At 32.4% G+C, this 21,714-nt stretch overlaps 1 protein-coding gene across 1 annotated transcript; it reads right to left on the bottom strand.

Annotated features, from left to right (window-relative positions):
* Positions 1-491: 491 nt before the first annotated feature.
* Positions 492-21,714, bottom strand: LOC130904275 (FERM domain-containing protein 3-like). The gene is made up of 2 exons (XM_057816940.1): positions 20,765-21,714; positions 492-672 (listed from the first exon to the last, which is right to left on the bottom strand). The coding sequence occupies exons 1-2, from the start codon at positions 21,712-21,714 to the stop codon at positions 492-494; spliced, it is 1,131 nt and encodes a 376-aa protein (XP_057672923.1).

The raw sequence follows: 21,714 nt of genomic DNA, 5'->3' as shown, positions 1-21,714 counted from the left end.
CGTAGTCTGCTATACCTTCCTCCTCATTCCGGATCGTTAGAGATACTTGGAGATGATCTTGTTCAATTAATTGACCTCAGATGGCAAGATGTTTCCATTAATCTTGCCCATTCTTTCTTCTAAGACATATCTACTGGTATGTCCCATATTCCTATTGTACTTATTTATCTATTTCGTCGGTTTCGTTATTTGTATCGTTAATATTATTTTTGCGGTCACTGGATGTGTGGTAGTCTATTTCAAAAGTTTCTTGGTTCATCGGATTCTATTTTGTTTTCGTGTTTTTGTTGTACAGACATATTTTCTAATTCATATTACTTCCAGCTACTTTTTTGATTCAGTAATCGAAGTAATATCAACGATATATGCACCAAAATGGAAAGAATCGTTGATTCAGTCCTTGTATCGAAATGAGAATTTGTTTAATCTTCCAATCTTTTTGATAAATTTGATAAAACTTCACTTAAAGTAAACTTTCACTTCAACGACTTTCACTTGATATTCACCGCTGGTTTGAAGGATTCTTTTCCTTTAGATCTCCAGAGAAGCAGCAGCATTTCAATGTTTACAGGATTATGTAGCTTGTCTTGTTGTTGTTGCTTGATCTGGGATAATTTTAATGCTGTCATCCATATGTTTAAAAGGGCTTCGGAATCTGCAGCTTGGGATTTTCTATATCAACAAATTTTGATTTGTTTCCATATGGTAATTTTGATTCTCTATTCATATGCTTTTCCTGGGAACTTGGTGGTTCATGAATCGTAAGATTTTAAAATCATGGTTACCCCTCTGGTCTATAAACAACATTGATAAAAATCTTCAGTTTTAACATTGCTCCTGAGAGTTGATCGTGACTAGGCGCTTTCTTTGGGTTCAGGACTGTTTTTATTTTCTCAATTACTTCTCTTTGAGTTACCAATCTGATGTTTTTCATCGTTGTTTTCCTCTTATAAGTTCTCCGTATTCAATTGGAGTGGTAAGGTTCTTCTTATTGGTAAAGTTTGATGGACTGGATTTTCCAGAAAACCTATTCTATATTTGGTAAATTGAGTTCATTTAGACGTTTTCATTGGACAAATCCATGAGGTAAGAAGAGTGGAGGTTTAGACAACTGATTTCAATCATAGAGGAATTATGATTTAAATGTTGCAAACACAGAGGAAATGAATGAAAATGAAAGTGGAGATAAGGAAGACAAGACAGAGTTAAACTTATAAAATCTCTGAGGCTGAAATGGTATTAATACATATATAGAGATTCAACCAAATTGGGTTTCTCTAGAAATTAATGGAAAATACACCAAGAATACGAACAAGAATAAGGTGGAAAGACCAAATGCGAGAAGATATTGAAAAGATAAGAAAGCTACAAAAATGTATGTAAAGATTTACCGCAATAACACAATCGAGGAGCTCCAAACAAGAGGCCAATCTTTCCGGGAATGTATCGGCCTTTTATATTTGTTCAAATATGATATTTCCTCAAAAACGTCAGTAGACAGATAGTCAAATTAAGATATATCTACGTCGTAATATTTCGAATATCACGTCAGTGATAAAAATTAACATCAAGGGGTTAATTGTGGAAAAAACGGAAATTTGCTTTGCTGCAAATATTTAAATTTTAATTTCATTGTAGACCGTGTAAAACGAACGAGTAAATTTTATGTCCGACACTTTAGAAAGCTAGTAAAGAATTAATCAAGCTTGAATTTTAGCTACGAAAATCATATAATCGTTAGCATTTCTAAAATTCTAATTGTCAGACCATGTCAGAGTACACATGAATTTGTATGCGAAATTAGAGAGAAAACAGGAACGGTTTGAGATTATTCTATTTCAACTGTGAACAAAGAAACGGAAATATTACAAAAAATGACAGAGCGGAGTTGCCAAAGTTAATACTCAACGTATAGACAATGTTAATTTTAGGTTATATTTATATTTTATAATCGAATATTGATTTTTTCGTACAATTTGTAATTAGATATTATGAGATACGAAGATAATGATTAAGACTAACAAAACTACTATTTTTAACTGTTTAATATGTATCAATAGAAAGGAATAAAACAACCAGAAACGTAGTTTAACAAATATACTTGACTTAAATGTTATCATAACCTCACTTTTTTCCATATAATTGCTAATAATTTTTTTATATAGCGTCTGACGAGATTTATTATTTTTTTGGTTAATCTACACGACGGAAATCATGTTTTTTTAAAATTTTTTACGATTTAAAATTGATAAAATCAGTCGGAAACTTGTTATACAACCCTCGTATCCATCTTGTCAAGTTTGAATATATTTCGTATGAAAAAAATGAACGAAATTTAATTCTAATACTTAATTATATAAATCTGAATAACACGAAAGATGAAAACAAAAATTGAATCATACTTTCTTTAAAATCCACTTTTTTATTCAATCTATTTCGTTTAATGATTCATGCTTGTCATTAGTTTCTTCTTTTTTTTTTATCATCGTGGTCATGTTCTTGTTAAAAATATCGAATTAAATGTAAAACTTTCCTAATGTAATTATACACATTTGGTTTAATGAATCATACTTGTCAATATATTCTTCTTTTTTTAAACATTATGGTCATGTTATTGTTGAAAACGTCAAGTTAATAGTGAAACTTTTATAATGTATTTATACACACATACACACATCTTAATATTTATCTATGATCCTTAGTAGTTCATTTGCACGGTAGGTGACAGCTATACATATATAATCTTCTAATCCAACTGTTGGTAGATCTGATGGTCTCTGAGGCACCAAGGAACGTGTATTGCGTGCTTCATATTTTGATTGGGTTAGAAACTTCTTATAAATCCTGCTATTCATCTTTTTGCTTTCCTTGTCTTGTCCTCTAGGTAGTCGACGTAATCCTTGAATGTCATTCTTTATTCCATGATGACTCCCAGATATTTGGCGTTGGTGGTCCACTTGACCAAGATTCAAGCTATATTCTTCTACATAAGAAGTAGAGAAATAGAGAAAATTGAAGGTTTTATATGGTTTTATGACTTAAATGTTATCATAACCTCACTTTTTTCCATATAATTGCGAATAATTTTTTCATATAACGTCTGACGAGATTTATTATGTTTTTTTGTTAATCTACACGACGAAAATCATTCGAAAATGTTTTCTTTTTAAATTTTTTACGATTTAAAATTGATAAAATCGATCGGAAACTTGTTATACAACCCTCGTATCCATCTTGTCAAGTTTGAATATATTTCGTATGAAAAAAATGAACGAAATTTAATTCTAATACTTTATTATATAAATCTGAATAACACGAAAGATGAAAACAAAAATTGAATTATACTTTCTTTAAAATCCACTCTTTCATTAAATCTATTTCGTTTAATGATTCATACTTGTCATTAGATTCTTCTTTTTTTATCATCGTGGTCATGTTCTTGTTAAAAACATCGAATTAAATGTAAAACTTTCCTAATGTAATTATACACATTTGGTTTAATGAATCATACTTGTCAATATATTCTTCTTTTTTTAAACATTATGGTCATGTTATTGTTGAAAACGTCAAGTTAATAGTGAAACTTTTATAATGTATTTATACACACATACACACATCTTAATATTTATCTATGATCCTTAGTAGTTCATTTGCACGGTAGGTCCCTGATATTTGGCGTTGGTGGTTCACGTGACCAAGATTCGAGCTATATTCTTCTACATAAGAACTACTGGTATCACTGGAATGAGTTATTAGAATGTAACAAAGTCGATGTGTTTAGAAATGTGTATTTCAATTTTCTGTTTTCTTTGTATCTCACAAAATGACAAGGTATGGGAAAAATTGCATCTGGGTGTTTTTAATTTTGTATAACTTTTCACTACATAAACCTCTTTTTCGTTTACAAGTATAAAATCTTGACGTTTCGACCTATTTCGGTCTTTATCAGAATATTTAGTGGTTACGAAATAGAAGAATGTATTGGATAAATTTGGTAACCGTGTTTATGTTATTTTTTTATTTTTTTTTTCGAGCCGCACCTGTAAATGAAATTAGTTCAAAGAAGAAATTTCTCTCGTTCGTTTCGTTTATTATAGTACGGGATTTTCTGTCTTCTTTCATTTTCACACGGCCGTGTCTGGTAACCCTTTACGTAATGGACTTGTATTCTTAATGGGTTACTGAGTAAATGATCTAAAATTTATGCAAATTGCCTAAAAAATAATAATGCGTTAGCTGGGTATTGTTAAAAGCAGAGGATTATTAAACGAAAGGTTGTATATTCAAACCAAGAATAATTGGTTTATTAAAATAATCAAATATGTTTTCATAAAAGTTTATAAACGCGAAGGCATAATTAGTATCAACTGAAAGGGTATCATCAATTTTAAGGTTATGTCGATGATGTCGCGTTGATAGCATGAATCAGACGAAAGCACAAAGAAGAAACTACAAAACAACTAATAAAAGCAGCGGATAAAGTAAACCTACACTTATCAGTAATGACAAAACAAAATTGAAGCAAGATAAAAACCAATTTCAACATAAACATCATGAGATGTATATGGAATTCGGGGAAGTAAAAAATTTCATGTATTTAGTAAGATAATAAATGAAAGAGATATCCAGAACTACGAAAGATAATTTTGAGACCCATTCTGACTGTGAAACCTGAGCAACGATGAATAAAACTAAATAGAAATTGGAAATCTGGGATAGAAAAATACTAAGAAGAATTTCTGGAGGAAATTAGGATAGATGAGAAGATCAAACCATGGAATTTACACAGTTTTCAATTAGTCACCAATCAGCGCGTTTCTTGTAATGAATGGACGAAGAAAAACTCTTGAAAGTCACCAGAAGGCTAGAGGAAAAGAAATAGACCAAAAAAACGGCGGAGGAAACGAAGACCTTGGAGAGAAATAGCAAAGGAATTGAAGGAAGTGGAGAAAAATTACAAGGCTACGAACCTAAATGTAAACAACAATTTATTTCTTTATAATTGGTCAGAATGTATCGTCATTTTCAAACATATCTGCTTGGAAACTAAAACTGTATCCCGTTTCATACATTTTTGATGATTTTTCAATAGAAAAGAGCAAAGTTTCAAACCGAAATTCTCTTGGGTATTGAAACATTCGTAATAAGCGAATATCTTGACATATTTTCACTCTGAAAATATTTTGAATTATCAAAAGTGTAGTGCGATGATACAGACAGGAAAAGTCCGAATAGCATTTACAGAACGGCTTAAACTCCCCAAGGAGATTTTGTCACGTTTCTCGGGGACTCAAAACGAAAATCAACTGGGGTCATTTTTGTGTCGAGGGGCATAAGGCGAACACGCGCGTAATATCGGACTCAAAATATGCAGACTGACTGTCCGATCTTAAATTTATTATGAGCACCATTTTCCAAATGGATATTTTATATATTTATATATGAATATGTTCTGTTTTGTTTGGCGAATGAGGTTTCTGGCTTCTGGAAAATCTAATTCTGATATGTCGGTGGATGATGAAGAATTTGGGGTTTAGAATGTCTTTTATCATAAAGAACGAGCTACTGAAATGCATATTTGAAGAGCACTCTTCAATTAATTAACACGTTAACTGATGTATTTACCATAAATGTATCATTTTCGTCGTCCAGCATTAGGTGGTTCAATAAAAGTTTTATGTCCATCGATTTTTAATAATTTACTATAAAATTATGTCATTCACAATTTGCTAAGAGGGATGGCGATGTTCACGCTAACAGATTTGGTTTTTCTAAAGTGCTTTAGTGCCCATTTACCAGCGAAATCCCTGCTGGTATATGAAAACACCATCTAAAAAACGTGTGTCTGGATTAAAGAAGCAGTTTAAAGAGAAACGTAAATCAACAGAAGCCAATCTACATGAAAGAGCTGCCATTACCATTAATACCAACCGGGATGTTGCTTATAGAGCCTTGATAAGTCAGGTAATACCTGGATATAAAATCTGCAGACCAAATATTACTGATTTTTTATCGATTTTGCCAGGGTTTTTAGAAAATAAGGCGTTCTAATTAGTTTCTACATTAAACCAGCAGTTTTTCAACACTTAATATAAAGTTACAGCTTTAAGAAACTTATTTTGGTCACGCAGGGAAGATTAAAGAAGATTTAATGGTGGTTTTAAGCGGTTCAATACATTCTCTCACTCATAAAATTGAGAATTGCTATTTAATTGCAAACAAAAATGTTGTAAACTTCTTGTTGGTCAATTTTAATTCTTAGTCTTATTGATTATAATCATTAAATTACTAGCTTTTACCCGCGGCTTCGCTCGCATCGAATCCATTAAATAAGTATCAGAAATCATTATAATAGAAAAGAACGAACTCTGTAGCTATATTAGAACCTGAGATATAGATCTTTGAATGTAGAAAAATTGCCAAAAACCTACAAAAATCCATAACTCCACATTGAATATCCGCGCCTAGCTCCTCTCCAACTCAACCGATTTAAGTGTTCAAAAACTCAAAAGAAAGAAGATGTTTCAGCGAGTGTTCTTAAACCAAAACGAAATCTGTAGCTATATTAGAACCTGAGATATAGATCTTTGAATGTAGAAAAATTGCCAAAAACCTACAAAAATCCATAACTCCACATTGAATGTCCGCACCTAGCTCCTCTCCAACTCAACCGATTTAAGTGTTCAAAAACTCAAAAAAAAAGAAGGTGTTTTAGCGAGTGTTTTTAAACCAAAACGAACTCTGTAGCTATATTAGAACCTGAGATATAGATCTTTGAATGTAGAAAAATAGTCAAAACCCTACAAAAATCCATAACTCCACATTGAATGTCCGCACCTAACTCCTCTCCAACTCAACCGATTTAAGTGTTCAAAAAATCAAAAGAAAGAAGGTGTTTTAGCGAGTGTTTTTAAACCAAAACGAACTCTGTAGCTATATTAGAACCTGAGATATAGATCTTTGAATGTAGAAAAATAGTCAAAACCCTACAAAAATCCATAACTCCACATTGAATGTCCGCACCTAACTCCTCTCCAACTCAACCGATTTAAGTGTTCAAAAAATCAAAAGAAAGAAGGTGTTTTAGCGAGTGTTTTTAAACCAAAACGAACTCTGTAGCTATATTAGAACCTGAGATATAGATCTTTGAATGTAGAAAAATAGTCAAAACCCTACAAAAATCCATAACTCCACATTGAATGTCCGCACCTAACTCCTCTCCAACTCAACCGATTTAAGTGTTCAAAAAAATCAAAAGAAAGAAGGTGTTTTAGCGAGTGTTCTTAAACCAAAACGAAGTCTCTATCTTGAATAGAACCTGAGATATTGAGGATAGAACGTGTGTATGTGAAAAACTCCCATAAGTAACGTACAGGAGGAAATCGCATTTGAGTATTGAAAATGGTGGAAATTAGATGAAATCCGATAGTTGATGGCTGATCTGTGCATCAATATCTTTCATTGAAAAAAAAAATTAAGCAAATCGGTTGGGTAGAACGCCTGAACGGACTCGGAATGGAAATAATCAATTTTTTTAATATATATAAGATTAAGTAACGAGACTGGTTAATAAAAAGGGTTTTATTATAAAAAATATTCTACATTCGAATGCTCCCCTTCAATATAATCCCTTCTCCTCGCCACACACCTTTCCATATACGTTTTTTCCATTGATCGAAGCAGTGCTGGAAGTCTTCTTTGGTGAGTGCCTTCAGGAGCTCTGCCGTTTTTTGCTTTACCGCTTCCATCGACTCAAATCGGGTCCCTTTCAAAGCAGATCTTTTCCCAACCTTTCGAGGAAATCTGAGCAGAACCGTTGATGCAAGAGCTTTTGGCCAGGAGTCAGATTTTTTGACACCAACTTCGCTCAGACTTTTGTCATTTGTAAAATTTCTCTAACCGTTTCTTTATCGGCGTTGACAGCCTCGGCAATCATCTGGATGCTCATTCGAAGATCTGCACGCACAATTTGGTTGATTTTGGTCACTGTTTCCGGAGCTAAAACACTCAAAGGACGACCTGGGCGTTGGTCAAAGAATTGTCTCCATAGGCCTCTTGCAACAATTTATAACACTAAGTCGGAGTTTTTTTTTTCAACTTTTCGTCACACATGGTGATAAAAAAGCACGTTCATTTCAAACTGCCACTGCACAGATACTATAATAGTGACGGAAAAGTGTTTTGGAAGGTGTATAGACAAGATAACTAAATACCCAACGCACTACTCGTTTTTTTTACCTCGCCCATCTAGGGCGCCCTCTAGACGCGCAGACAGTTATTAAATAGCCAACTCTCGTATAACAAAGAAATTTTTATCAAACAAAACCCTTTAATTCGTCTTTTAACAAAAATTGAGTAAGCTTTCAACATTAGTATTGCAGAAAATGTGTCATACTAAAAAATAACCTCAAAAACTTTTTATTTTAAAATGAAATAATCCATATATAAAAATATGTTGAATTCTAATTGTTGTTTTGGCTACCAAATAGTTTTTTTAATAAAAACGCGGCGGTTTTCCATTTTCTATTTGAAGAAAAAGGTTTAGAAATGGCGAATAAACTGAAAACTATCTTATTCGTGAATTTCTGCGACACCCGAGATGCTAATAGAAAACGTATCGTCATTTTCCACCCCATTCCTTGATCGTACGAAAGGCGGGACATGTAGAAAACCTACTGAAAGGGGTACTAACCAAAACGATTTATTTCATCCCTCAAATTTTTCAAAATTATACTGCAATTAGCAAAATAGGAATAACTAGAAAGCTATTTTTGTCTTATTTTTACCAAAATAGTGTTAATGTCTTTTCTATTTTGCTTGTTCGTTCGTGAGTGATACTCAAGGCGAAGACAATTATTCCATATTAGCTTTGCATTAATCTCCACACCATATGGTATAAGACCAATATTTTCAACAATTTGCTTAATAGTCACAATTCGAATTTGTAACACGTGATTATGTTATAAATGAGCTCGTTCAAACGCAAATGTTTAATCACTGCGCGTGACTCAGACTTCCATTCAATAAAGATTCATAAATTGATGAGAGATGAACAGATTAGTAGTTAATTAAAGGTGAATCGTTGAAATTAACTACATTGGTTTAGAATCCATTCTGGATAAGGAAAAGTCATTATCAACCCCGAGGAAAGTGATGTAGATACAGAACCAATATTTTTTGAAAAAACTCAACAATAGGCTACGTTATTTATTATTAATGTAAGAAGGATTGAGGCTATTTGTTTCCTAGCCCAGCACATGCTGTGTGTGTTCTTTTCGAAGACTTGTTTTAGGTACAAGGGGTCCCATTGGATCCCCAGATCAGTCATCCTGTTACATTATGGTGACTGGCACGCACCTCGGCACAACCAGCTTTTTCTGTTGGTGATATCGACTCCTTCAAATGCGTCGTCTCCAATGTACAGTACTGCGACTAGTGTTCTGAAAATTTGCTTGCATGGGTTTTCCGAAATGCTTGTTTCAGATAAAATAATTTCTTGAACACTTTTGCAGCGCTTAAGCGTTTGTTTATTGATACGTTCTCTTTTTTCTGGTCGCTCTAGACAACCGATAATTGAAAACCATGAAAATTTCAGTTTTTTCACGTTTCTACAAAAAACTGTTTTCGAAGTTTTTAGATATCGAAATTCGACACCATTTTCTGAATACCCTATATAAATTTTTATCAAGGTTTCCACACATTTTGGAAGCTGTAAGTGTTATTTTTGACCAAATCCCAAAATTATTAGACCTGACTCACTTAAACTTAGAAATATAATTTTTTTAGTGAAGGACTGTATGTGTCCAAAAATTTCGAAAATGTGAAATAATTACAAAATGATGGACTATAGGTAAAAATGCTTTACATAAAGTTATATTGAAATTTCACGTAGATTACAAAAATTTAATAAAAACCACAGCATTCCTTTCAAAATAACGAAGTTTAGGTCCACTGATCTCTTCCTTCTTCTTCTTTTTTCTCTAAAAGGAAAGCTAGCAACATATACTCACTATTTGATAGCATTTTTACAACTAGCAAACTGAACACGTCGTGAAGCATCCACTAGGTATAATAATACCCTAAGTCTATGCCCAGTTTCGATTTAGTCGTTTGCAAGATTATATCTTAAGAAGTTATTGCAGTAGCCAAATAAAAATCGAGTCATGAAGACCCTTGAACTGAAGAAAATGATGCTGTCATAGTCGAAATACCAGCATCTATATCATGGTCGTCGTTGAGTGGAAAGTCGACTCTGGTGACGTTGTTGCATGTTTGTCCTCTTCGATGCGAACAAATAACTGACAAGCAGTCCCAAACTTTACGATATGAATATCAGATAACCAGGATCGTCTGTGGTACAAATTGATTCGTAATTGATCTGTCACCAATCCCATTCCAGAGGATCAAACCACGATAATATTCGTATCTTTTTCTAGTTTATGAATTTCGAAATTCAATTCCGTTTCGACTCGTTTCGAAGTCGTTACAATTGAAATTTGAAATTTTTGTCGAGACTGCACTGGTAGGAGGCGGATCCCGACAATCCCTTTCATCGTTCCCTCGTTGTATCGGGAGAGACAGATCGCCGTTCACTATTCTCAAATTATATTACTCACAACTCCAGTAGAGACGTGAGCCTATTGTCAAATAAATAAATAAAATTTGTATAATGTTACATTTTGAAATACACTTTGCATAATGTGTTGCCGTTTCTATTCCTCCACTATATCGACGTTTTATCTTCGAGAATGTGATCTGGATTGTAAACGGTTCCTCGATCGGGGATCTGATATACAGTTAGTTCCAAGTCTCAAATTTGCGTCATAAAAAATAATAGAGGCGAATCAAACTTAGCATTAATCTAACCATATCTACTTTCATTCTAGTAAATTGGAATTTCTGGAACCATCGGCGATATTTACACTGTTTACACCAACACTAACCATTACACTGTAAAAGAAATTTGGAAGGTATATTGGACAGACTTAGAGATCCGTTATTGTCCGGTTTAAAGAGCACAATCATGACATAAACATTAAAAAGCATTGAAATTTTCGCGGGAGATGATTAATTGGTGGGAAAATTAAGTATTGGTTGTCGAAACACGCGTCAGTATTCAATCTAGTAAATAAAATTCATTCTAGGGAGTAAAATGCTACGATATGATTTGATAATATTCCTGAATCTTAATTATTTAATTTAATCAGAATATTAAAAATCAAATCAACTCCTAATATAGAAGAATAAACCATAATTATTTATTTAAGGAATTCAATAAGAGAAAGCTTCAATTGAATCTAATTTACTTGAACCTTGAAGGTTCATGATAGTTCATGATTAAAAAATTATCTGCATAGTTCAATGTTGTATAAACTCCAGTGTTTTATTGGAAAATGGAAGCCAATGTGAAGAAATTTCATTTCTTTTATGGGGACTACCGTTTAAGCGCCCAAATTACCCATATTACCCACCAACTACCCCCCATTTATACGTATGACAATTTTTTGCGATTCCTTCTTCAAGCTGTAGATGTATAAGCTGTTATAAGGTTACTGATCGTGATTTGTGGTGGTCAACGGCTTTCTGCAATTGATCCCAAGCTTGTTTTATGGGATTCAGATGAGGTGACCTAGAAATCGCTGCTCGATGAACCGAGATTTTGATTTTCAACAACTATTTTTAAAAAAGATTCACTCGCTCACAAGACACACACAAAATGATAAAAAAACGAACTCATTCCATCGAATATGTTGTCTAAGGAAGTTGCGCTCGTTTGGTCGAAGATTTTAAAAAAATAAGAAGCAAAGAAAAAGTCGACGTTGGTGGGTGCGACCATGGATTGCAAGGAGAAATGTGTTTGGAGCTTCAGACTCATTGGTAAAAGAATCAGCAGATGTAGATCCTGATTCATACCGCAACCATCTACGAATGGATAAAAAAATTTGAAGAACTTTTACAACTTTTCACGCCCTTTATAACGAAAGAAGTGAACGTTCTCTTTGTGTTCATTCGGAGTGCGAGTGATTGATGTCGAATGCCGAAATCCAACATCGCTGATCGCTGGATTAGTTCACCAATAAATTAATTTATCACTTTTGATTCATTCAATGCCTAGACGTTTCATTCTTAATGAAATATGCTGAATAAAAGACAGAAATGAATAAAATGGGAACCACCACCAAAAATAGGTTCTGTTCACAATCCAATTGGTATGAATTTGGTTAAATGACATCTATAGTTGTCTAATGTCTCAAACTGTCAGAACCAAAGTAATTTACAGTCCACTGTGTTCGTAGATCCTCCACTTCTTTGTTAACAGAATCATAAACAAATAGATTACAATAGATTCATCATTTAATTGCTTATGGAAATTCGGAAAAAGTTCTTTCAACCTTCTAACACCTCAGCAGATTTTGGGACGTCATTTTCAATGATAGTTGTACAAAAAGGTATTATTTAAATACAAAACTAGCAATACCCGTCGCGGCTTCGTCCGCGGTTTATTGACCCACGCCCAATACAGGGATAATTCAATGAGAAATGACTTATTTAGAAGATTTAGAAGATATCAAATCGATTCCTGCCACTTTCAAAGATTCACCTTGTGATTTATTGATTGTTGTTGCACAGTTTGGGAGGATTGAGATTTCGTAACAACATTATCGGTGTTCCAACCTTTAGAATAAATCTATGTGCCGGGAAACCTGGAGGATTCAGCGTGTTTAGGAACTCTGATGGGTATTGTACAACCTAACCTAACTTGTAACACAGAATCTATAGATCGAAGCTCCATACAGTCTCCATCAAATGAATTTGAACCCTTTCCAAGTCGAATTTTGAAAATCGCAGAAATTAGTTTTTAGATATTTGTACGGAGAATGTTTTAGTGCAAAAACGAAGTCGATATCCCAATTAGCGGCCGAGAAAAACGAAAAAATCGAATTTGCAAAATTAGCACCTCTACACACCGATACAAACATACCCTCAAAATTTCATGTCTCCATCTCTAATAGCCTTGGCTGGGCGTTAATAATTACAAGAAATAATTTTTATAGTTTCAGTAATAAAACAGAGCAGAATCGGTAATCCGAACAAACATTTTCGATACATTGGATACTCTCTAATCAGAATTTCATAGTACTCGGTAATCAGACCTGTACTTTCAGGCTTATTTCCTATAGAAATTATGACTAGACGTTCAGGGATTCCCCCAATTACCCTTTTGTTTCTATCTGGGACTCACATTAAACAGATGTGCACCGTTTTCACTGCTTTTGTACGCTTTTGAGCAGGGATATTTACATACTTTGCTGGGATGTTTGTAATGCCATTTTAGGTGATAAAAGTGGGTTTTTATTTTAATATTTGCTTAAATAAAAATGCCCCTTAAAAGAAAACACAACACATTGTCCTTTAAACAAAAAAGCGTAATTATTGGAAGACTTAACAAGGGAGAAAGTGGAAAAGTTTTGGCCGGCGAGTATGAGGTTGGAAGATCTACAATCTGTGAACAGAAAAAGTCTACAATCGACAGGTAGGAATAATTTTATTGGTTTAATTTGCATACGATCTAAAAATGAATTTTATTCTTTTGAGTAGTTTGAACACCACTTTAGATTGATTGATTTTGCAAATTTTAATCAATTTTTTGTCAGATTGACAAGAATAATCATTGATATAATACTCTATTGCCACCAAATCAACATCTGGTCAATATTTTATTGTAAAATATAATACTAAGATATTAGAGGCCCTAAATACACTGCTCAAAGATATGTAAAGCAAGCGAAAATTACAAATTACTTTAGAAATTGATAAATATCATATTCCCACTTTTTTATACATATATTTTTCAGTGTTACTTATCCGTAATTACTTTTTTTTGCGTTTAATAAATGGCGGAAGCGCTTTCGATGTTTCCTTTTAGAATTTTGTATTATACCGGACGATTTATTTATAGTATTTCTTAAAAATAATTTCTAGAATGTCTATTCATTTATTTCTTTTTGTTCTAGAACTTTGTAGACTTTCTTTAGATATATAAATGACTTGTGTAAGCGCAGTAATTAGTTTTAAATAAATAGTCGTATTAAAAATAACGAATTAGTTAAATGATATTTATAAGTAAATTAATATAAGTTAAGTGTATAGTATAGTGTGGTCTATATAACATTTTATAGAGAAAATCACTTTTTTTATGTAATCCCAGTAAAATAAATGTTTCTTTCGAAACGTATTTTTACGAAAAAATTCGCAAAATGGTTTCCTAGGTCGACTACTATGGAATTTTGAAAATACGACGAATGCGCATGGCATTTTTCACATTTTTAATAAATGGCGGAAGCGCTTTCGATGTTTCCTTTTAGAATTTTGTATTATACCGGACGATTTATTTATAGTATTTCTTAGAAATAATTTCTAGAATGTCTATTTATCTATTTCTTTTATTTCTTTTTTTTCTAGAACTTTGTAGACTTTCTTTAGATATGTAAATGACTTGTGTAAGCGGAGTAATTAGTTTTAAATAAATAGTCGTATTAAAAATAACGAATTAGTTAAATGATATTTATAAGTAAATTAATATAAGTTAAGTGTATAGTATAGTGTGGTCTATATAACATTTTATAGAGAAAATCACTTTTTTTATGTAATCCCAGTAAAATAAATGTTTCTTTCGAAACGTATTTTTACGAACAAATTCGCAAAATGGTTTCCTAGGTCGACTACTATGGAATTTTGAAAATACGACGAATGCGCATGGCATTTTTCACATTTTTAATAAATGGCGGAAGCGCTTTCGATGTTTCCTTTTAGAATTTTGTATTATACCGGACGATTTATTTATAGTATTTCTTAAAAATAATTTCTAGAATGTCTATTTATCTATTTCTTTTATTTCTTTTTGTTCTAGAACTTTGTAGACTTTCTTTAGATATGTAAATGACTTGTGTAAGCGGAGTAATTAGTTTTAAATAAATAGTCGTATTAAAAAGAACGAATTAGTTAAATGATATTTATAAGTAAATTAATATAAGTTAAGTGTATAGTATAGTGTGGTCTACATAACATTTTATAGAGAAAATCACTTTTTTTATGTAATCCCAGTAAAATAAATGTTTCTTTCGAAACGTATTTTTACGAACAAATTCGCAAAATGGTTTCCTAGGTCGACTACTATGGAATTTTGAAAATACGACGAATGCGCATGGCATTTTTCACATTTTTAATAAATGGCGGAAGCGCTTTCGATGTTTCCTTTTAGAATTTTGTATTATACCGGACGATTTATTTATAGTATTTCTTAAAAATAATTTCTAGAATGTCTATTCATTTATTTCTTTTTGTTCTAGAACTTTGTAGACTTTCTTTAGATATATAAATGACTTGTGTAAGCGCAGTAATTAGTTTTAAATAAATAGTCGTATTAAAAATAACGAATTAGTTAAATGATATTTATAAGTAAATTAATATAAGTTAAGTGTATAGTATAGTGTGGTCTACATAACATTTTATAGAGAAAATCACTTTTATTTTGTCATCCCAGTAAAATAAATGTTTCTATCGAAACGTATTTTTACGAACAAATTCGCAAAATGGTTCCCTAGGCCGACTACTATGGAATTTTGAAAATACGACGAATGCGCGTGGCATATTTCACATTTTTAATAAATGGCGGAAGCGCTTTCGATGTTTCCTTTTAGAATTTTGTATTATAGCGGACGATTTATTTATAGTATTTCTTAAAAATAATTTCTATAATGTCTATTCATTTTGTTTAGTTATATAAATGGCTTGTGTAAACGCAGTAAGTTAGTTTTAAATGAATAGTCGTAGTGAAAAGCTCGAATTAGTTAAATGATATTTATAAGTAAATTAATATAAGTTAAGTGTATAGTATAGTGTGGAAATTAGAGAATAGAATAGAAAGAGTGTGAATAAAAACGAAAAACGTTACAGTATAATAGCATCCTGTGTGAGTATAAATTTGCACATTCCATCTTTTCCCGTCAAATTGTTGCCAATAAAATAAAATGAAAAAAGCGAGTTTTACCGATTGATGACATGCCACTAACCAAAAAACCGACTGGGTGAGGGAAATAACATAAATCGACGGGATGAGCAGAGACTCTAATTCGTCAGGATTTTCCAAATCATATCATCGAAGGGCCGCTTTTGTGTTCTAGTATAGTGGCCAGTGGCCGAAACTCTCCAGGGAAATTCAATCAACGAGTGGCTCGACGAACGGTCAATCTGCAACGATGACGGGATAATACAGGACCGGTGTTGGTAAAGTGAGTTAATTGTCGGTTTCTATTACCGATGATTATAGAGATCGGAGACCGGGGAAAATACTTTAACGTCGAATAACAAGGTTTCGGATAAATTTCCGCACATCTACATTTCTTTATATATACAAACCAAAAACCAAAACCATACAGCAAAATTTATTAAATAAAACAATTTCAAAATATGGAAAGTACGTAAACGAGAAGGCACTGACAAAAAAATTGAGCAGCACCCAAAAACGAAACACTGACCCCCCGACTCTTCAAATACTTCTGGAGGGAGAGAGTTGCCTTTAAAAACATATTATATCGTCACATAATTTGTTCCGTAGTAGAATTGTGGCAAATTAAACACCAAAGTGTACTAACTCTCAGCCCTCTAGTAAAATAAACATTATCGATGAGTCCGTTCCTAATGTACCTGATCAAGACGAAATAAATCAGAATAATGCTTTAAGTAAAGCTGATTTAAACCAAAGTATGACAAGTTAAACAAGTCAATATTCATCAGTACCTCTTAGTGATTTAATAAAGGTCCCAACTCTACAAATTCGTCGCAGCAAACGGGCAGTAAATAAAAAGCATTCCATTATCTTTACCAGCACACCGGAAAAAAAGAATCTAGAAGAAAAGGAACAGAAGAAAAGCTCAAGAAAAAGAAAATAAAACTACATCTAATCTGAATAATTTTGAAAATGAAGGAAATGTTGATTAGTTTTGCATTTATTGTTAGGAAAAGTACAGTGATCCACCCGCCGAAGACTGGATTATGTGTTGCACTGCAGGAAGTTCTTCTAAAGGCTTTACTTGCGATTTTTGTCTATGATGTGGACCTAGTCCGTAATTAACCCAGGGTCAATGCGAATTTACCCCGAGCGCTACGGGTAATTACGGACCGACAAGGTTGTGCTTTTGCTACAAATATTCTATTTGTTGATTGATCTCGTTTAATAATTGTTTTTGTAGATGTATAACTAAAGATTAATAATCAATAAAAACAGACCGATTATTATTGATAGTACGAATGTAGTGCGTCATTTCCCTTCAGCGTCCGCAATTCCCCCATCCTCCCCATTGATGATTAGTTAGTTTAAGTTAGAAAAAAGATGCCGAATCATCTTAATATTAAATTGTAATGTTAATATAATGCCTCGTAAGGGTAGTTATTAATAAAGAAAGTTTATAAACTAATTACGGAACAATTAATTACTATTTTCCCTCCTTGTTTCTTTTTAATAGTTTCTGAATATTTAAAATCCGTAGAAACAATATTTTACGAATCGAAATGTATGATACATTGAACTTTGCTATTATAAAAACATTTTTCTCGTATAAAAATTACCTTTAATTGACCCTGAATCCCTTTTAATCAAATTGCCGTTATGAGTTATTAATAAGATTCGAGAACGTACTAGTTTATGAAAGTACCACCCGAAATGCTGTTAAAGTGGAATAACGTCGACAATTAGTCATCACGTGACCTATAATTGTCACGTGATCTATAATTATCACTCAACGGTCGGCGCGTTATAGCACTCCAGGGAGACACTCGCCGAGGCCGTTTGGAGAGGCCGAAGTAAAATTCGACACGCGAAATGTCGTGTTAGAAAATGTCTTTCGATGCTGAAAGCTCCTTCTAAATTGCCAATTTGTTTAGCTAAATAGTTTCGGAAAGTTGGAATTAAATTTTAAAAGGATAAACTTGGTGGAATTGAAGAGAAATGGCGAACAGAGTTAGAAGGTAGTTGAAAGAGTTTTCGGGATCTTTATATCAACTAGATAAATTTCCTCAGTTTACATATTCATTCGAAAATTTATTGTTAATTCTTATTGTTCATTTGCTTCAGCAATTTATAATGATAATTAAGATAACGAGATCTAAATGTTTTATACAGACGTAAAACGGGACTAATAATTTTTATCATACGTTTTAGACACCAGAATTTATATTTAAGTATATTTTCTAAATTATACATTCGAACAATATGAATTTTCAATAGATGATTACACACTACTTTCTAAAAACCAGGGGTGGCATATCCATAACTTTTACAGGGACAACCTGTACAATCTAATTATAACAAAAATGATTTTTTCAACATATTCTTTGTTTAACTCGATTAAATTTTTCGTTTCGGAGATATGTGGATATTTAGATCGTAGTACATTTGCCATAAAGAGACATTCTGAAAAAAATTATCGTAAATTGTGATTATTTATTGAAAATACAAACATTTCTAATTGAACTGCATTTTGTTGAATATCGTGTTACTTACATGAGAATTGAAAAGTAGAAAAATTTTGTTGGCTAACCTACAAATCAAATAAAAACAAAAAAAAATATGTAACAAATGTTCCAAGTCGAAAAGTACTGCTTAATGATCTGAAGCTGGTCTCACACTAGACTAGATCTATTGATTCCTTTAATTTATATTTAGATGGAAATATTCACGGTACAATTCAAACCGTGGAAACCTTGCACTTCTACACGGAGTCTATTTCTCTGAACCTGGAAAGACATTCCAAGATTCTGCCTTATAGAGTCATAATGGAAGTTTATTCGTGGTGGCCATGCAAATGGACTTCCCCGACCAATCCGATAATTAAGAAAATGATTTAGGAAGCGGGGAGGGGCTCCGTCGTGCATGAACCACATGTTTCTGCGAATGTTAAGAGGAATCACTTAACATAAGTGGGAAATTCTTTTGGAAAAATTCCAAGTATCACTGACCATTCAGGTTATTTTATTATTGATTCTTTGTTTGAATTGTACCGTGAAGATTTTGATAAGTTGTAGGCAATCTAATTAAATTTTTTCTCTATTTAAGTAACACGATTTTCGACAATATGCAGTTGAATTAGAAATTTATGATATTTTTCTTCAGAATGCCTTTTTATGGCGAACTGTTTACTTGACACGTACAATGATATAAAAATCTATAAATCTTCCAAACCAAAAAATTTATCGAATCTTTCTTATAAGATAATTTTCGCTATTCACCACTTTTCGAAATATCACCCTTAAAAGGTAGCGATTGAAATTGAGTTTTTATTTTTTTTCCTAATATTTCAGTAGCGTTAGATACTTGGATTTTTATAATTTTTGTGCTCTCACAAACAACTAAATGGAGTGAAATAAGCAACCCTTACATTACATTAAAACTTTTTTTTGATGGGATTTTAAGAAATAAAATCTGTTATATGAAATTTTTGTGTCGCGGTGTTTGTACTAAACTCCTCCGAAGCTGCGTGCCCGATTTTCATGAAATTTTTATTTTTTATCATTTAGATAAAATTGTTTTTATTTTTTTATGATACACCATTAAAAAATACATAAAAGACCTTATTTTCAATCCTCTACGATCAACCCCTATTTTTTATTTGTTATTAATAAACTTTTTTGTCATTATTTAGAATAAAAATGTATTATTTTAAATTTTACACCCCTCTACGATTAACCCTCATTTTTCCATCGCGATTTTTTCATTTTTTTTATTTAATCACATATCTGCGAAGGGATTGCAAGATGGCAATCGAATATTTCAATTTCCTTTTTGTATGAATCGTAGCAAATCATTTCGAATTTTTTGTACACTCTCATGTTAATTTCTCTCTCATCGTGAATTTATCATTAAGTTCCGGTGCAATAATTATTTATTAATAATTGAAAAGACAGTTTTTACTCTCATGTAAATAAACACGTGTTGTGAACTCCCGTTAACAACGGCCTTTATCGTACCTGTACATATTGTATTTAACATTTTTTGAAAATGATTTTAAATCAAAACAGAAACAAGTAAGAACAACGTTTGCCTGGTCAGCAAGTCATAACTTGAGATTCTTGATAATTAAAAAATATTTTTTAATCTTAAATATTATTTCCAAAGGTAATAGCTGCGGAGAAATAAAATAAAAATCATAATTTACAATTGTTTTAATACGTTGAGTGCAAAGCAGTGAAGATGTAATACGATTCACCCCCGTATAATGTAACAGGAATATTGAAAAAATACGAAAAATATCAAAAAAAAAAAAATAAATAAAAAATCAATTTAAGTTACCACACCATGAATTGATTAAAAAAATTTTATTTTAGTAGAGACCCATCTTAATTTCGTACTAATTTTATCGAATGAATTCAGAAACACCCTGTATTAACGAATTTATTTCATTTAGTACTATAATGAAAGTTGTACAAAAAAATTATTTTTTCAAAATATAAAAAAAACGTGATAAAATCCACTACCGTTTATTCTCTAATCAGGTAACAAAAATTCAAATATTTTTTTATGTCATACTGAAACCACATGGATGTACGAAAATTTTCGAAAATGTTCACGTTACATCGATAGAATATTTTAGCCAAAAAACACAGTATTATAATAAATAAAATAAATAAAAAATTGTGGAGGTGATGAGCGGGTGAGTTTTCTTCGTTGTGTTTCCCGGGTGAAAAATAATCGTGTCTAATCTCCGACTCTGAACCATCAAAAGTATCGAGCGAATCATTGTCAACCTCACTTTCATTATCAATTTGTCCCAACGTCGAGTGAGCACCAAACGTCGTAAAATAAGAAAAATAGCTTTGAATTTCTTGAAATATATAAAGACACTCGCTATCTGTGAGACAATGTAAAGTCACCGAATCCCCAGAAACTAAATTTAACTCGATTTTCTTATCTTCTTGATCGATATCAGATATCGACATCCATTCATACTTATCAACTTCTTCGCCTTTATTATAAGTTTTCATGCCTTCATGGTTGATCCATAACGTCAATTTATTCCCATAACTATCCTCAACTTGGTGTGGATCTATCCCATAAGTTTCTAATTGGCTAGCCATGCGTAAAAATAAATCTTGCGCTTGGTCCATACTCAGACCTCTCAGATGGCTCTTGTGGACCGCTATAGCTCTCATTTCTATATTGAAAGTTTGATTGAGGAGGATTTTTTCTTGTACATAGTTACCGAAATGAACAGTGGGATCGTAATCACCGTACGTGTATTGGAGAATCAACCCTATGAGCATAGCCGAATCGGTGGAACCGCATTTCAACCTCCCGCTTACCAAATCGAATCTCAACTGCATAAAAATTTGATATTTCGCTTCTTCGTCAAACAATTTAAAAGGTTCCGGTGGATATATCTTAACTCTGAAGTGAAAATGTACAGGACATGAATTTTTCACTTGCGATCTAATCAACTTATTCGGTTCCAACCAATATCTCTGTTCGTAAACGTCTACGAATCTAAGCCCCCAGAAGTTTTTTTCTTCTAGGTTTAAGTACTCACAGATATAATCTAGTAGATCCTTTCCGATTTGCTCCGATCTATACTCGCATTCCACTTTGGCACCGTTGGTGAGGAGATGGATTGTGCAAGGGTACAGTACTTCTATGCCCGTTTTCGAAACTACTGTTTTCAT

The sequence above is a fragment of the Diorhabda carinulata genome, chromosome 2 (assembly GCF_026250575.1).
Source record: "Diorhabda carinulata isolate Delta chromosome 2, icDioCari1.1, whole genome shotgun sequence".
Taxonomy (NCBI): Eukaryota; Metazoa; Arthropoda; class Insecta; order Coleoptera; family Chrysomelidae; genus Diorhabda; species Diorhabda carinulata.
The sequence above is the reverse complement of the archived record's forward strand: the minus strand, read 5'-3'. Positions and strand labels throughout refer to the sequence as shown.

Excerpts from the sequence above, each read along its gene's own strand:
- LOC130904275 (XM_057816940.1), bottom strand. The coding sequence starts at position 21,714 with ATGAAAACAGTAGTTTCGAAAACGGGCATAGAAGTACTGTACCCTTGC. Across the intron at positions 673-20,764 it reads GATACTTTTGATGGTTCAGA|AAAATCCCAAGCTGCAGATT; the intron begins GTCGGAGATTAG and ends TTGTTGATATAG.